The sequence below is a fragment of the Octodon degus genome, unplaced genomic scaffold, assembly GCF_000260255.1.
Source record: "Octodon degus isolate 3935 unplaced genomic scaffold, OctDeg1.0 scaffold00056, whole genome shotgun sequence".
Lineage (NCBI taxonomy): Eukaryota > Metazoa > Chordata > Mammalia > Rodentia > Octodontidae > Octodon > Octodon degus.
Window position 1 is genome coordinate 6,648,452 of NW_004524632.1, and position 16,236 is coordinate 6,664,687.

A 16,236-nucleotide genomic window follows, 5' to 3' on the forward strand; every position below is an offset into this window, starting at 1 on the left:
AGCACCTCCCTTGGGACACTAGGGGGGAGGGACAGAGAGGAGACCCCACCACCTCGGAAGCAGAGCGGAGGAAGGGGGGCTCTGTGAGGTAGGTAGCGGCACTTGTTCCCGGCTTGGCAGAGGGTATACTGTGCCCCGAGGAGGGGAAGGCACCCTGGGTCAACGGAGGCCCCTCCTCGCTGCCAGTCTGCCAGTCCTGAAGGGAACTCTGCGGTGCCAACTCTGCAGGGGGACAGGGGCCAGGCCCTGGGGCAGCCCAGGCTGCCTCTCCTTCCCCAAAGTGCAACCAGAGCCAGTGGCCCCATCCCGGCTCCCCGGGGGAAGGCAGGAGATCAGGAGACCGCAGCTGCCCGCCTCCGGGCCCCTCCCTCAGGAGATGGTGGCAGGTGACTTTCGGCCTGTCTCTTTGGCACACTGGAGACGGACACTAGGACCCTGGAGAGCTCCCTCCTGTGTCCTCTTGGTCTCACAGGGGGTCTCACTGCCAACACTGAGGCATAAATAAGGAGAAAGGAAAAAAGACTGATGAGGCGGGGAGGCAGGGCAGGGGGGCGCTACCCCTCCATCCCAGACAGGACAGGACAGTGCTCTCCTCCCTGAAAGGCGCCCGGGCCTCGAAGGGCTAAAGCCAGGGGGGTGCAACTGGCAGGTGCAGCTTCCAACTCAGTGAACCAAACCGTTCTGGCTTCCTATGTGTTTCAAAGAGTTTTAAAAAATATATTCTAAAGAGCTGGTCGTTTCACAAAAAAGCACGTGCAGCGTGCACACGTCTCAGAAAGTCGCTCTTCTCCAAACCCGCCGCCTCTCCCAGGTGCTCTGAGACAGCCTGGATCTCAGCATGGACTCCTGGGGCAGGAGGCGCCCCCAAGGCCTGGCCCAGGTCACAGGAGGACCCGGGCAGACAGCCCTGTGCTACCACCCTCCTGCGACGCCTGAGCCACCAAGTCTGTTCCTGCAGCCTGCTCGCAGAGGGCAAACCTCTGGCGGCTCCGCGCGGAGCCTGCTTCCAGAAAGCCTTCCTGGCCCCTTCTGGGAGCTCAAAGAGCCGAAGGACAAGGACCCAGGCCTGACACATTCCCACGACGGCTCATGCACGACCATGGCATCAGGCGGAGCGTAGTGGACCGCTGGGGTGCCGTGTCACGCAAACGCGCGAAGGCGCACAAGGAGCCTCACGCTGCACCCATCACACCTCAGATACTGTGGGCTTTTTCTTTTTCCTGATGGTCTGAACCGGTATCAAAGCATGCTTGCTGCTGAAAATCCACTTTAACCATTACACGACCGAAGTCTGAACGTAAACTGCTTCGTAGTTGGGACAAAGCATAGAGCCAGGCAGAAAGGAGTGGTGAGGCCCTTCCTGCGGCTGGGGCTTACTTACTGTGGGCTGGACGTCACCCCTCAAGGCCTGCTCCAGTACTGGGGGCCACAGCAGGTGTCACCAGGATGAGGACACCAAGGCAGGTGCCCATCACTGGTTCATGCCCTCCTCTCCTTCACCACCACCCTAAATCAAGAATCCTCTCAATAGGGGTCCGCTTTCAGAATGGGTGACTGGATCTGAAGACGACAGAGCAAGGTGGAACAGAAAAGACACCAGAAGTGGAAGCCTCGTGACAAGCCTGCGACTCAAGGCAGCGGCCATGAGGGAAGTGGCCTTGTCTTCCTCCTGGGCATGGAATCTTGGCTCCCCTCTATTTTTAGACAGAGATACAGGCTTTTTGCTTTATTCTTGAAAGGGTGTGTTTTTTAGTTACTATCTTCTCTCCTCAAGAAAACAGAGGCACTATTTTAAAATATCACAACAGCACCAATGCAGGGAAAAACTGGCCAGAGGGCCACTTTACCACAGGGGAGGAGGGAGCCCGGGGCTGCCAGGGGCTGTTGGGGCACAGGCTCCTGGGCTCCATGGGGCCCTTTTCAACACGGGTAGGGGTGGGAGCCAGAGCCAGTGAGGCCCTGGGCCGCATCCCCAGCCCTTCCCAGCGGGCTGCCGTCCTAACAGGTGACTGGCTCACAGCATAAGAAATTCTGAAACATAACTTTCTTTCTTTTTTTCATTAAAAAAATAAAATATTCAAGACTATCCACTTTTCTTTTTTGCTTGGCTTTTCTTTTTTATATAAAATATCAGCAAGCCGCAAAGAAAAAAAAAGATCAAAAAAATAAAAATTAAAAAAAAAAAAAAAAAAAAAAAGAGGGTTGAGGGGAACAAAAGGGAACACAATTGCTGAGGTAACTTCATACCTTGAGGTAGTTTAAATCACACACAGCACTGCCTGACACCCACCACCCACACGTCATGGTTGTCTCGCCGTCACTGTCACTGCTGCAGCGGCGGGAGGAGGCACCCTCCCCCGCACACTTGATAGTTCTGTCCAGGGTAGCTAAAGTGCATCGCCTGGTGATATGCATTGACAATCACAGGGCCCTCGGACCACTGAGCTGGCGGCTCCTGCGCTGCCCAAGGGCTGGCCTTCCGGCGGGGATCTCGAGCCTGGTACATTAATAAATTAATCTCACTGAGCCCCTGGCTACACGCTGCTGGTATTCAGGATTCCGTTTCAGGCACTCCTTTCACCATGACCGTGAAGAATTCACGGAGCCAGAAGCCAGCAGTTAAGTACTCCTCTAGGATTAAAAACAAAGTTCTCTCCAGCTGACTGACTTGGCCAGAGGACGGACCTCCGCTTGACGGGGAGGCCAGGGCTGGGGGAAGGGTCCCACTACCACCAGGAAGACAGTGCTGTGGTGGGGAACGGCCCCCGGCCTGGCCCCGGGGACCAGCCCTCCCAGTGGCACATGGGCCGGGCGCGGGCTCCTTTGGGCACTCGTTCCCCCTGGGAGCTGAGGCTTTATCAAGGAAGCCCAGGACCCTTCCCAGTGCTCACATCCAATCATTAAAATAGACTTTAAAAAAATATAAAATCCTCCTGAGAATGATGGGAGTCAGGGACAGTGGCGAGCCCTCGCCCACCCTGCCGGGCATTCAGTGCCCCCCCCACGCCCCCCCCACACCATGTAGGACTCCGGGTGAGGCTCAAGGGGTGTGCGTGTGGCGGGGAGGCCCCGACAGGCTAGGGCAGATTTTAGTTGTGCCAATTTTCCAAAACAGTGGCAATGTGGATAGATTGGCCCAAAAGACACTCTTTTTTTTTTTTTTTTTTTTTTTTTTGTGGTGCCAGGGATCAAAACCTCGCACCTGCTAGGCAGTGCTGGACCACTGAGCTCTCTCCCCAGCTCAAGGGTTCTTCTTTTAAACGTGGATTACTGTGCATTTTAATCATCTTTCTCCCCATTTCTCTCCCTGACCCTTTTAATTTTTTTTTTGAGATGGGCTCCCTATTCCAGGCTGGCCTCAAACTTGAAGCAACCTTCCTGCCTCAACCTCCTGGGATGGCAGGCATGCGCCACCAGGCCTGGCTTCCCCTGCTCTTTTCCCTGCTACTGGGACAGCCAGGAATTAAGCGAGAGACCAAAGAGTCCTCTCCACAGGCATATTATAACAATGCCACGCTGCGCTAGTTAGTGCCCACGTTTTCTTGGTAGTGGTCAAGATAAAACAGTGTGGCCACAGGAGGAAGTGGCGCCCCAATATGAGGCTGGAGGTATTTTTAATCAATTAGCCAAGTAGGGGGAAGAAAACTGGAGAAATTTTAGGGTCAAGAAAGAAAACCATCCTTTGAGGTTTTTAAAAACCTGAAGGAAATTTTATTTCTCGTCCCCGTGGGCCCCGACTCCACCTTCTTGGCAGGGGGGCCTGGAGAAATTTCTGCAATGATCCACGTTTAAAAGCACCCTGAGCTGGTTTCCTGGTGCCACCCGAGGGGTGGGGCGGGGGTCTGACTGAGCCAGAGATCAGGTTCCTCACGGAGCAGCTCGTCAAGTGGGTGGGCAAACCTGATCTCCCGCCGTCCCCAGGGTCCCCGATTCCTAAGCATTCTCAGGCCTGCGGGTCACAGTGGGCTCTGGTTCAGCCCCGTGCCCTGGAGCCTCGGGGACACGGGAAGGTGCTGGTCACTTCCTCCGAGCCTGGGCCTGGTTGCTCTGTCCCTTCTGATGCTGCTGTTTCACTTGAGCCAGGATGTCTCGGATCTTTCGCTGGGCCATCTAGGACAGAAAGAACAGGCAGGGACGGAGGGGTCATAGGTCTGGAACAGGGAGCTTCCTTCCTGGCAGAAAGGCATCCCACTGTCCCAGAGGCTCTGTGACCACACAGCGAGGCCCCTGCTTGGGCTGCCGGGAAGGAAATGAACACCCAGATGCGCCCTAAATCAGCAGAGTGGTGAGGTTAAGCAGCTCCACCGGAAAGGGATGCTGCTGTACCAGGATCAGGCTCCTTACTCCTTCATTCTGAACACCGTACTATGGAACACGGTTCTCGCTGGGCTTCTAGTTCCTACACTGGGCCCGCTCATGTTTTAGAGGAGAACCGCTCTCACCGCAGCCGTCGAGCTGGGAGTAGTGAGATCATGCCTGTAAGCCCAACACTCAGAGGCGGAAGCCAGCCTCTGGGGCCTTCACCGCTGCACGCATCTCCCTCTGAGACAGGCCTGTGGGTACCTGGCTGGCATAGAAATGCCCGATGATCTTCACAATGACCTGGTCGTTCTCATCTGGGGTCTGGTCTCTTGGCACCACCACCTCCGCCGCCGTCAAGTTCTGCAACTCGTTCACCTAGGGGTGGCCAGGCTTAGGCACCGCCCAGAAAGCACAGCAGGCCTGGGGCACAGGGGCCCTGCCCCGCATGTCACGGGCCCCAACCACCGCATGGTGCCCCCAGAGAGATGACCAGAGCAGAAGGGAAGGCAAGAGGCCTAGTAAAGAGTGGGGCAAGCTGCAGAGCGAACGGGAGCCCCACAGCGGGGCAAGCCAGCAAGAGGCCCGGCGGTTTGGCGTCCAGCCTGGCCTGTGGACTCACCGTTTTGCCACCCTTGCCAATGACCCGGCCTGCAGCGGAAGCTGGCACCCTTATGTGGGTCTCCAGCTTGACTTCCTCTTTGGGCCCGAAGAAGTTCTCCTCTTTCAGTTTGCCATAGATTCTTCCCTGAGCCTGGGGGAGGAAGTTCTTATTAACCAGGCAGCCGACAGCCACATGGCAGTGGCCAGAGAGAAGCAACCCAAGCACCAGGCCCCGCCAGCCCACCCTGGGAGGGTGGACACCTGTGACTACAGCTATAAGCCACACCGATGGGTCTGGAATGACTGTGTTTATCAGGCTGCAGCAACGACCAGCACTTAGAGGCCCCAAATGAAAACCGGCCCGGTGAATGGCTGCCCCCTCCCATCCCGGTCAGGGAGCTCCAGCCTCCGAATCTTGAGTGACGGAGAGAACCAGAAGAGGTTCTGATTAGGATTTAGTATTAATGTCTGTGAGTCCGCCAAGGCCCAAACCTTTGTCTGGAGACTGGCAGTGGCCTCAGTCACTGCACCTCTGAGTCACTGGTCCCCACTGAGGCCTGCGAGGCTGAGATGTCTCAAGGGGCACAGCTCAGGATGTCTGCCTCCACCCCAACAAACTAAAAGGAGACCGCAGCTGCAGGCTCCCACTCCCGACATCGCAGCTCTCCTACATTAAGATGTGCGTTACTTAAAGAGGCCCTTGAAAGACTCCCAAGTTCTGCCCAGACTCCTGCATTTTCCTCTGTATCCTCCTTCATTCAAAAAACTCATAAACTTAACAAAAAACCGTATACAGATGAATGTCCATTTTGTATCTGTGTATTCAAAGCAGTTAGGATATATAGTTACATTCTCTTTTTTTAATTTTTTTTAACATTTAGTGTGTGTGTGTGTGTGTGCGCGCGCGCGCATGTGTGGCCAGCTCAGCCCACCAGGGGGCGCGACTGGCTGGCATGTGGTGCTGGGGGATTGAACCGCGGTCCCTGTGCTTTGCCAAGCTTGTTCCAAGTAGGTGCTTTAGACCACTGAGCCATCTCTCCAGCCCCTACATTCTCTTAATGAATAGTGATTTGTTCTAATGATGTTTGTAAGTAGAATATCATGTCCGTATCTTGTAAAGCAATTAACCACTAGGAAGAATGTATGCAATGTGTTAATTATTGAAACTGTCCTACCAATCTGATTTGAAACTGTCTCACTGCTGTTTATCAATAAAATTATGGCGAAAAAAACAAAAACAAACAAAAAAAGCTCATAAATACAGGCCGCTCACAGAAGTCCTCAGCCTCTTATTTAAGCCTCAGCCGTCTACTCGTTTGGGAGACTGCAGGCCTCATCAGCCTGCAATGACCGAAAGATACTGTTATTGTGATACTCAAGAACTTAAGAATGTTTGCATCAAGTGCCAAGACCTCTGACTGCCTTTTCCCCACCCTGTCACACAGCTGCAGGGACTGAAGAGGACACAGAACCCTGTGAGCCATATGCCCCCTGGAAAATGTGAGACCAGGACTTGGGAGATAAAAGAAGTGGCTGCGACCTCTCTGGGCGGGAAAACTAATGCCGACTGTCACCTTGAACTGCGCCTCTGGCGGTCCAGTGATGATGACCATTCGAACCTTGGAATCAGGCGTCTCGGGTGGTGCAATCTACAAAGCAAAAGGCAACACAGGGGACAGTATCTTCAGGCTTCCTGCCTACCCCCTTCCCAGTCAGGGGTTCAGGTGCCCAGATTACTCCTGTGCTGCACCCAAGCCTGCAATGGCACAGATCGCTGCAGGCCAACAGACCCAGCTGGCTGTCCAGGAGCCCTGGGTGCACCCGCAGACGACCCAGCAAAGTCAAAGCAAAGAGCACAATGCCCGGGGAAAAGGGGCCCAGGGGACTCGGATACCTTGATGGAGGCACTGGCGAAGCGCGACAGCTGCTTGATATGTTGGCCCTTCTTGCCGATGATGGCGCCCACGGCCTGGGCGGGGATGAACACCTGGACCATCTCCTGCTCCGGGGCCTGCTGTAGGACACGGCACCTTAGTACCAAGGGACCAAGGGACAACAAGGGCCTGGGACCGCCCTGAACTCTGAGCAGCCAGAGGGTACTGTGAGCCCGCAAAGGGCAAGAGGCGGGCACTGGGCAAGTGCTGCTGCACCTCCCTTGCTCTCCCTGCCAACGATCCCCACTTACCATGAAGGAGCTGTAAGGAGCAGCCCCCGTGACACTGCTGGGAGGCGGTGGGACAGCGCTGGATGAGGCTGGAAAGAGCCCCACAGCAGCCAGGTTGAGGCCAGGGATCAGGTGCGACTGCAGCTGCAAAGACAGGTGTGGAAGACAAGGTCAGCTCAGAGGGCAGAGCCAGACTTGGGGTGCAGTGCTGACTGACTACACAAGCACGGTGAGCTCTCCACAAGGAGAAAGCCTGCCCATCGCAAGGACAACAGGCGCTTGCACAGGAACGGCCTGGCCTGCGGCTCTCACACACACTTGGAGCCAAGTGTGGTGGTGCACTCAGGAGGCTGAGGCTACATAGTGAGTCCCTATCTCCTACAAACATGGCCCCTCAGAACTTGGGTGGTGGGTGTGTAGATGAAAGCCTGCCCCCCACCAGTACACTTCAGTTTCGGCTAGTTGCCCAGGTAAGAGTGTTACTTCTAGGGCTGGCCAAATAGCTCAGTGGATTAAAGCACCTGCAAGCAGGTGTAGGAGCCGGGGATTTGAACCCAAGGGCTGCCTTGCTGGCCCCGCCTCCGGGGTGCCGAGGGAAACTGAGACTGGGTGTAGTGGCAGGGGTCTATAATCCCAGCTCTTGAGAGGCTATAAACAGGCAGATCACTACGAGTCTGATCTAGTAACAAGACCCTGAACACCCTGTAGACCCTTCTCTAAAACACACACACACACACACACACACACACACACACACACACACAAAGAAATGTTACTCCTGTCCTTTAGAAATGGCTGGTCATAGGCACTGCACAGCGGCTGGGGTTCATGCCCCAGCGTCCTGTGCCGGCGCCAGCACTAGCCTCACCCCCAGGGTGTGTTGAGGTGGCAACTGAGACTGGGTGTGGTTAATCCCAGCATCTGGGAGGCTGAAAACAGAATTGCTACTGGTCTGATCCATGTAGTGAGACCCTGTAGACCCTGTCCCAAACACAGAAAAAAAATGGCTGGCCACTGTGATGCACAAGACAGCCAAGCACTAGCCATTTTTTCTTTTTGCGGAACCGGTGATTGAACTCAGGCCCTTGCCAGGGAAGCGTTTATTCCACTGAACCATCTTCCCAGCCCTTCATCTTTTCTTGCAAACCCCATGAAAACCTCCCTGCCTGAGCCTTCAGGGCCCACTTTTTTTTTGGGGGGGGGGCGGGGTTCCAGGGATTGAACTCGGGCCCTTGCGCTTGCCAGGGAAGCGCTTATTCTACCTGAGCCATCTCCCCGGCCCCCAAGGCCCACATTTTTATCAGATTTGAGTCACTGTCAGTTTTCAGCCGTGTAAATCCATCTGCCTCCAAAGGCCGGACACAGTCCCGTGCCGCTGCCTGCCTCGCCAGGAGATGGCCGAGGGCCAGCACTCACGCTCATGGCGGCCACATCGTTCTCGTAGGCCTCACGGACTTTCTTCATGATCTCCTGCTCCGCCCGGCAGCAGTTCTCGATGGCACCCTTCACTGTGATGGTCCTCTCAGGGTTGTAGAGCGTGAGATCCTGCAGCCTGGGGGGAGAAGGAGGCACAGGAGCGTCACTAGTCACCAAGACCAGCACCCAACCGGGACAAGAGCCAGGGGTCACTGAGTGCAGGCTGGTCAGCCTCCAATGCCTGGGTTCTCTCTCTCCTGCTCGCTCTCTTTCAAGACAGGGTTCGCTATGCAGCCCAGGACTGCCCCGATCCTCCTGCCTCAGCTGCCTGAGCACTGGGTGGGGACCACAGGTGTGTACCCCACTAGCCTACCTAACAGAGGGGGACTATTTTCTATCTCCAAGCTTGGGGATGTGGGGCGGTTATCAGGGCAACAGCTGACCACGCCCATGCTAAGCAGCTGAGAGGCTGCGCTGCCCTGTAGCAGAGGGCAGAGACTGCGTGGGACGGGGACAGGGGGCTCCACTCTCTACCCCAATGGGGCACAGCAGCAGGATAAGCCATCTACAGCTGTGCGAGAGACGTGCCCCGTGCTACCTAGGATCAACTGTGCACTCCCAAATTGAGAGGGGAGGTGCCAGGGCTCGACACAGCACCCCACCCCGAGTGCCACCCTCAGCAGGGGCCCTGGAGCCTCACGAGGAGATGGTGATCTTTGTATCCGTGTCCTGCTCCACCTTCTTCAGATTGCGCCCTTCCTTGCCAATGAGACGCCCCACGAAGTTATTATGGGCCAGGATCTTCAGGGGGACCTCGTCAGCCCTGCGGGGGACACAGGAGACAGGAGCACCCTCAGCGGTTATGGGGCTCAACTGTACCACCTCCGCCTCCCAGGATGAGTGCTGGGCACAAAAGCCAGGAGGGGCCCACACTTTGTCTGAACAACTGTAACAGCACAGTGCAACAGGCTTCCACAGTATGTGCGAAGAAATCCTAGCCCTGGGAGGCTGAGGCCAGATGATTGCCTCAGGTCCAAGGCCATCCTGGGCTGTGTAGCAAGACCTTCTCTCTAAAAGGGCTGACGAGATAGATCAGAGGTCTAAGAGCCTGCCTAGCAAGCACAAGGACCAGGGATCTAGCCCTGGTACCACACGCTGTGCCGGCCACTGAAACCGGGTGTGGTGGAGCACATCTATCACCCCAGTGCTGGTGAGGCCGAGACATGAGGACGACTACAAGTACCAGCTGCGTAACGAGATCCCCTACCAAAAAAGTAAAACATTTAGGAAAAAGGAGGGAGGCCACAGGGAGATAGCTCAGTAGAGTAAGTGCCTGCCTGGAAAGCGCAGAGTCCTGAGTCCAATCTCCAATACTTCAAAAAAATAAATAAAATTTGGCCAGGGAGATGGCTCAGGAGAGTAAGCACTTGCGGGGCAAGCTCAAAGGCCTGAGTTTAAACCCTGGTCCTTGCCCCGCCCCCCAAAAAAAGAATAAAGAAAAATATGCCCAGTGTTTCATTTTTTAAAAATTTAGGGCCAGGCATGGCCATTACGCCTGTGATCCCAACACTCGGGAGCATAAGGGAGAGGAACGCTATTAGTTCAAGGCCAGCCTGGGCTGCAAAGATCCTGTCTCTAAATAAACAATTTTTTAAATTCATCACAGTAAAACACACATTGCCATGAACATTCCTCTCCGCTTGTTTTAGACACGCGTGTCCCACTCACTATTCTTGCCACTTTTTAAATTTGGTCCATAGTCTTGCCACATAGCTGGGACTCATAGTGACCCTCCTGTCTCAGCCTTCCCAGGGCTGGGATTACAGGTGTGCGCCACCATGCCCAGACTCGTAGCCAACTCAGGGAGCCCAGGAGTAGGGCCGGCACAGCATGCGGTGACAGAGATCAAATCCCAGTCCCTTTGTTTGCCTAAGCAGGCACTTAAGTCACTGAGCTATCTCGCCAGCCCTCTTTTTTTTTTTAAACATTTATTTATTTATGTGTGTGTGTGGCCAGCTCAGCCCACCAGGGGGCGGGGCAGGCTGGCATGTGGTGCTGGGGGATCGAACCGCAGTCGCTGTGCTTTGTTAAGCTTGTTCTAAGTAGGTGCTTTAGACCACTGAGCCATCTCACCAGCCCCTTGCCAGCCCTCTTGCCTTTTTTTTTTTTTTTTTAAATTATTTTGTTTATTTAGTGTGTGTGGCCAGCTCAGCCCACCAGGGGGTGGGGCTGGCTGGCATGTGGTGCTGGGGGATTGAACCGCGGTCCCTGTGCTTTGCTAAGCTTGTTCTAAGTAGGTGCTTTAGACCACTGAGCCATCTCACCAGCCCCACTCTTGCCTCGTTTTGAAACTGGGTCTCACTATGTGGCTTTGAATTTACTCTGTAGCCCAGCCTCCTGTAATTACAGGGGTGCACCGCCACACCCTGCCTTCCTGTCACTTTCTGAAGCAGCTCTCAAGCCCTCTTCCATGAATGTCTTTAGTTCTGTTGTGACTGCCTTGACATTCAGGATTGATTCAAAATGCTTCCCTCTCCTGGTGGTTTTGATTGGGAAAAGCCAGCAGCTGCCTGGCACCCGTGAATAAAGTAGGTGAAGACACGGTCCTGGTTTTACAGCCTGGCTTCCCAGACAGCACTCAGCAGCAGCAGCAGCAGCAGCAGCAGCAGCAGCAGCAGCAGCAGCAGCAGCAGCAGCCAGTTTTCGTTTTTGTTAACCACATCTGTAGATATCCCTAGACACAGGCATGTGGCACACACCTGCAAACTCAGCACTTATGAGGCTGAGGCAGGAGGATCCCTCTGAGTTCAACGCCAGCCAGGGCTACCTAAGTGAGTACAAGGCCAGTCTGAACTGCATTTTGAAATCTTGTCTTAAAAATAAACCAAAAGGGGCCGGGGAGATGGCTCAGTGGAATAAGCACTTCCTCAGCAAGCGCAAAGGTCTGAGTTCAATCCCTGGTTCCGCCAAATAAATAAATAAATAAACAAACAAATAAACCAAGATAGAGACTTCATGAGAGATTTCTGGAACTGCTTCAGGTAGCACCAGGAACAAAAAGGAATTACTTGAAGGGAATTAATGGCAATATTCCTTTTACAGCTATAATTTTTTAAAAATGTATTTTTAGTACAGGGTCTACAGCGTCCCACCACAGATTGGACTCCTAGTGATCCTCCTGTTTTCGGCCTCCCAAGTGCGGGGATTACAGGTGTGAGCCACCACGCCCAGTTTCAATTGACGACTCAGCAAGCACAGGGGGTGGGACCAGCAGGGCAAGCTGGGAATCGAACCCCAGTACCTGCATCTGCCTAAGCACGTGCTTTACTCCGCTGAGCTATCTATCTGGCTGGCCCTTACTACAATAAATGTTTATAAATTTTAAGTTGTGTCTCACAATCTATGTTATCTACAGCTCTCTGAAAGTGGGTGCAGCCAGATGAATCATGCCCTCAAACCCTTATCATCCCAGCACTCCAAGAGGCTGCTGCAGGAGGATCCCAAATTCAAAAGCATGCAGGCGTCTGAGGGCAGGAACAGCCCCGAGAGCCGGCGCCGCAGGTCCTCACGTCTTGGTGTCCTTCGCCTCCTTGTGCATGATCTCCAGGATCATCCTGCAGGCGGAGGAGCAGCCCTCGGGGGTGGAGTGCACGCTGATGGCCTTCTCGGCTGCGCCCGCGTTCTCCTTCCTGTGCACATCGATCCTGTAGCACGGGACAGACCATTAGTTCCCTGAGAGATGGCCGCTTGTAGGGCTCCGAATCCTGCCCCTCTTCCCCTCTTCGAAGGACACTGGCCAAAGGCGGTGGGGGCGGGGGGAAGGACCCTGTAAGAAAGTCCAGGCAGAGGTGGCCGGGCTGCCACGGCCTGTGCTAGAGCCCACTTCTCTCCAGCCCTACAGCAGTTAACAGAAAGCCACTGTCCTGCAGAAAAGAAGTCAGTGCACTTATTATGAATGAGGAGAGTCCCTACCGAGCACACTGAGAAACGCCAAAAGGGGCCGGGGAGATGGCTCAGCAGAGTAAGTGCGTGTCTGGCAAGTGCAAGGGCCTGAGTTCAATCCCCTGTTGCTCAAAAAAAAAAAAAAAACCAAAAAAACACCTTTGGATGGTGCCCCCCCCTCTGGCCAGCCCTGGGGCTACCACTGACCATCAAGAAATTACTGAGCACCAGGAAAAGCTGCCTTTCAAGACCAGGTTGGCATTAAAAAAAAGACCAGATTGGTTTAGGGAGACTTTTAATGAAACTTCCCAGGAAAATACAGCAATGCACTGATTAATCGTAAGAGGATCCCACTTTGTAGTTCAGATAAGCCTTGGACTCGCTCCAGTCCAGGCTGGCCTCAAACTTGCAGCAATCCTACTGCCGCAGGTTCCTAAGCATAGATCGCAGCTTTTGAGGAACCTTGTCAGCGACAGCCCTGCTCATGGCTGGTGGGAGTGGCGGCAGCCTTGGAGGCAGTGACCCAGGAAGGTGTGAAGCCACAGTTCTAAGAGGAAGATGCCGACCCCCTCAGGACCGCAACCTCGGACCCCGCCTGAGACTCACTTGGACTGGGTCTGCTTGGTGATGTTGCGGATGGTGGCACCCTCCTTGCCAATGATGGCGCCCACGTACTGGGTGGGCACCAGGAGCCGGAGCGGGATGTCCACCTGCTGCTGCTTGGCCGGGGCCCCCGCGGCCACCGGTGAGCCCTGGCGGGGCTGACCCCGTGAGCCAAAGCCGCCCCGGCGCCCATTCTCAGGGCCCTGCGCGATTTGCTCATCCGGGATGTAGGAGACTTTAAGGGCATGGTTCTCCAGCTGGTGCCCGTTCAGCTTCATGATGGCTCTGGGAACAGGGGACACAGTTAGGTCAACCCAGTCCACCCTACCCACTGCCCCCTTGTACAACAAAAAACGCTCTGGAAGAACAGAAGCCCCAGAGGCCAGGGAGATGGCTCAGTAGAATAAGCAAGGGTCTGAGTTCAATCTCTGGTTCCGCCAAAAAAACCCAGAAGCCCCTCCCCACCCCACAGGGAGTGACGGCGCTCCCTGGCAGGCATCCTGCAAGACCTAGGGCTGCGTGGGCTGCCGCTGCTGCCCCACAACCACCACCTCCCTGTGACCACGTGAGATGATCTATCGACTGCCACAGCTTTGAAGAAAGCTGTGAAACATCGTTATGGTCACACTAAGGCCTTCGTTCTCCCTCGGGCTGGCGTGTGGATTTCAGACAGAACTGCGTTATCTTACAGGATTTCTGAGGTCCCACAACGAAGCCAGGGATGAGCTAAGGGTCTGCTGCTTTTGCGTCCACTGAGCCCAGCACATCCCAAGCTTATGAAGGCAGCTCCAGGAAGGGAGCAGGTGGCAGGATGGCTGCTCACCTCAAGGCAGCTGCCCCCCTGGGGGGCTCTAAACTGAGGCTTGGGGCAAGGGCAGAAGGGACATGCACCAACCACTTCCGAGGCCAGCAAGAGTGGCACACACCTATAATCCCTGCACTCTGGGAGGCTGAGGTCTCTCTCTCAATGCCCACCCCATACTAGAAGTCCAACTAGGCCCTTGCACTTGCCAGCCAGCTGCTAGGCCGCTGAGCTAGCTCCTCAGTGGCACGGCCTATAAAGATAGGCAAAGTGGGTGGCCCCAGGGGAACAGAAACCTGTAGAACACTCTGAGCCTAGAGGGTGCCATCCAATAGGAAGCGGCAAGGCAAAGGAAACTGCTCAGCCCCACACCAGCGCTGGATTCCACCCCCAGCACTGTAAGAACCTGGTACCAGTGAGGGAGAAGTGTGACCTCTCAGCCACACAGTGAAGAAGCCAGACGCTGGCTGCACTGGGACCAGCAGGACCCTGGAGGGTATGAAACAGCCCAGGATTCCAAACCATTGCTGCCAGAAGGTACCTGGTCCAGCCCTCTGGACCCTGCAGTTCCACCCAGCGTCACTAGTCGGCGCCCTCGACCCGGCCAAGGCCCTCACCCCACCTTCCTGGAAAGGTAGCCCTCTCTCCTGGCCAGTTTCGCTTCTGAACCTGAGATCTGGTAAACAAGGCATGAAGGAGCTACACACCTCTTCTCCAAAGAGTCTAGGGTTGGCTAGATAAAACTCAGAGCTGGCGACTCCAGCCTTCCTGAACCCAACTCAAAGCCCCACCTCACTGCTGTGGTCCTGGCCAGGAAGAGGGACCCCAGCCCCACCTCGCTGCTGAGGTCCTGGCCAGGCAGAGGGACCCCAGCCCCAGGCCCCACTCACTGCCTGGTTTGCTCCCGGTTGGAGTAGGTCACGTTCACCACCGCAGTCTCGCTCTCCGTGTTCACTGTGGAGAAGACAAGATCAGTATTAGAGGGGTGCAGGCCTGCAGATGAGTGAACCCCCAAACCCAACTTTCCTCAGGCTGAGTCAGAAAGCTGTGCAGCAGATGTGCCAGGCCACCGAAGCCCCCAAATGGCAGTCACAGAAGACACCAGAGCTCCCCCGAATTTCCAACCCCTTTCTGACCTCGCCTTTCCTATTTTCATTGCCCCACCTACTTTCTCTACCCTAAAAGGCAGAGAAAAGGGCGTGGCCACCATAAGGCAGCGCTGCAGCGGGGACCCCATGGTCGAACTCGCTCGCTGGCATCACACACAGTAGGGTCAGCCTGGCAGGAGCAAACCCAAGAGAAGGGCACCAAGAACCAGGTCCCTCCAGAGCCTCTGGCCCAGGGACACCTAACCAGCGTCCCAGGAACGTATTAGCAAGGCCCTGTCTGAAAAGAAAAAGAGGGGCTAGTGAGATAGCTCAGCGGTCTAAAGAGCTAGTTTGGGCAAACTTAGGCAGGCACAGGGGACTGAAGTTCGATCCCCAGCACATGCCACATAGTCCCGCCCTCAGGGTGGGCTGATCCAGCCCAAAAGTAAGAAAAAAAAAAAAAAAAGGATGGCTGTGAGTTGGAGGGCAATTTGGGCTACAAAGTAAGCCCAAGGTGAGCAAGCACTACATAGCAAGACCCTGTCTAAAAAAGACAATGCATAGAAGGATGAATGACAGACGGATGGCAGAGTATTTTTTTTTTAAAGAGAACCGAGGGATGCAGCTCAGTGTGAGGCCCCAGGTTCAATCCCTAGCAAGAAGACAGAGAAAAAGAGGGACAGTAAGGAGGAGGAAAGGAGGGGAGGAAGATGTCACCCAAGGTAGAGAGCAGAAGGGGCAGCAGCAGAGGCCTGCAGGACAGGGAGATGAAGCGGCCGCGAGGGCCGACCGCAGATGGCGCACTGCCATCGGGGGCCGACCGCTCCCCTCTGCCACATCTCACCTGATCTAAGCATCGTTGGGGGACGCATGTGTCAACACCCTGAGTTATGCCCCAGAAACAGCAGACGTGTGTATTATGCTCTCTTTTCTTCTTTTTATCTTTCCAGGTGGAGCCTTATTATGTAATATAATCCAGGCTGCCCCTGAGTGCCTGGGAATTCTGCCTTAGCCTCCTGCTGGGATTCAAGGTCTCTGCTACCTTACCCGGCAGAAATTTATAACCCTAGTAACGGGAGAAACCTTTCAGATCTAGCACGTTTAGGATTTAAAATTCTGGATTAAGGCTGGGGAGACAGTTCGACAATCTAAGCGCCTGACTGGCAAGCCTCAGGACCTGGTTCAATCCCTTGCACTGCATGCTGCGCTGCCACACCATGTGGGCCACCAGGACTCGGCATGACCGTACAAACCTGTAATCTCAGCACTGGGGAGGCTGAGACAGGAAGATCACTACAAACCTGAGCTGCGCAGCAAAA

The 16,236-nt window shown here is 55.0% G+C and overlaps 1 protein-coding gene across 3 annotated transcripts in view; it reads right to left on the reverse strand.

Moving 5' to 3' along the window:
• Positions 1-4,017: 4,017 nt before the first annotated feature.
• Igf2bp1 (insulin like growth factor 2 mRNA binding protein 1) overlaps positions 4,018-16,236 on the reverse strand; it is a 36,556-nt gene continuing 24,337 nt past the window's right edge. Inside the window, exons 5-15 of one of the 3 annotated variants that reach the window (XM_004633650.1) lie at positions 14,720-14,783; positions 13,031-13,312; positions 12,052-12,186; positions 9,183-9,305; positions 8,483-8,618; positions 7,088-7,210; positions 6,797-6,916; positions 6,477-6,551; positions 4,922-5,053; positions 4,564-4,677; positions 4,018-4,110 (exon numbers count right to left, since the gene is read on the reverse strand). In XM_004633650.1, coding sequence (XP_004633707.1) covers positions 4,018-4,110; positions 4,564-4,677; positions 4,922-5,053; positions 6,477-6,551; positions 6,797-6,916; positions 7,088-7,210; positions 8,483-8,618; positions 9,183-9,305; positions 12,052-12,186; positions 13,031-13,312; positions 14,720-14,783 — 1,397 coding nt within the window. The remainder of the gene's footprint in view (positions 4,111-4,563; positions 4,678-4,921; positions 5,054-6,476; positions 6,552-6,796; positions 6,917-7,087; positions 7,211-8,482; positions 8,619-9,182; positions 9,306-12,051; positions 12,187-13,030; positions 13,313-14,719; positions 14,784-16,236) is intronic. The other 2 variants (XM_004633651.1, XM_004633652.1) reach the window with 2 other exon arrangements.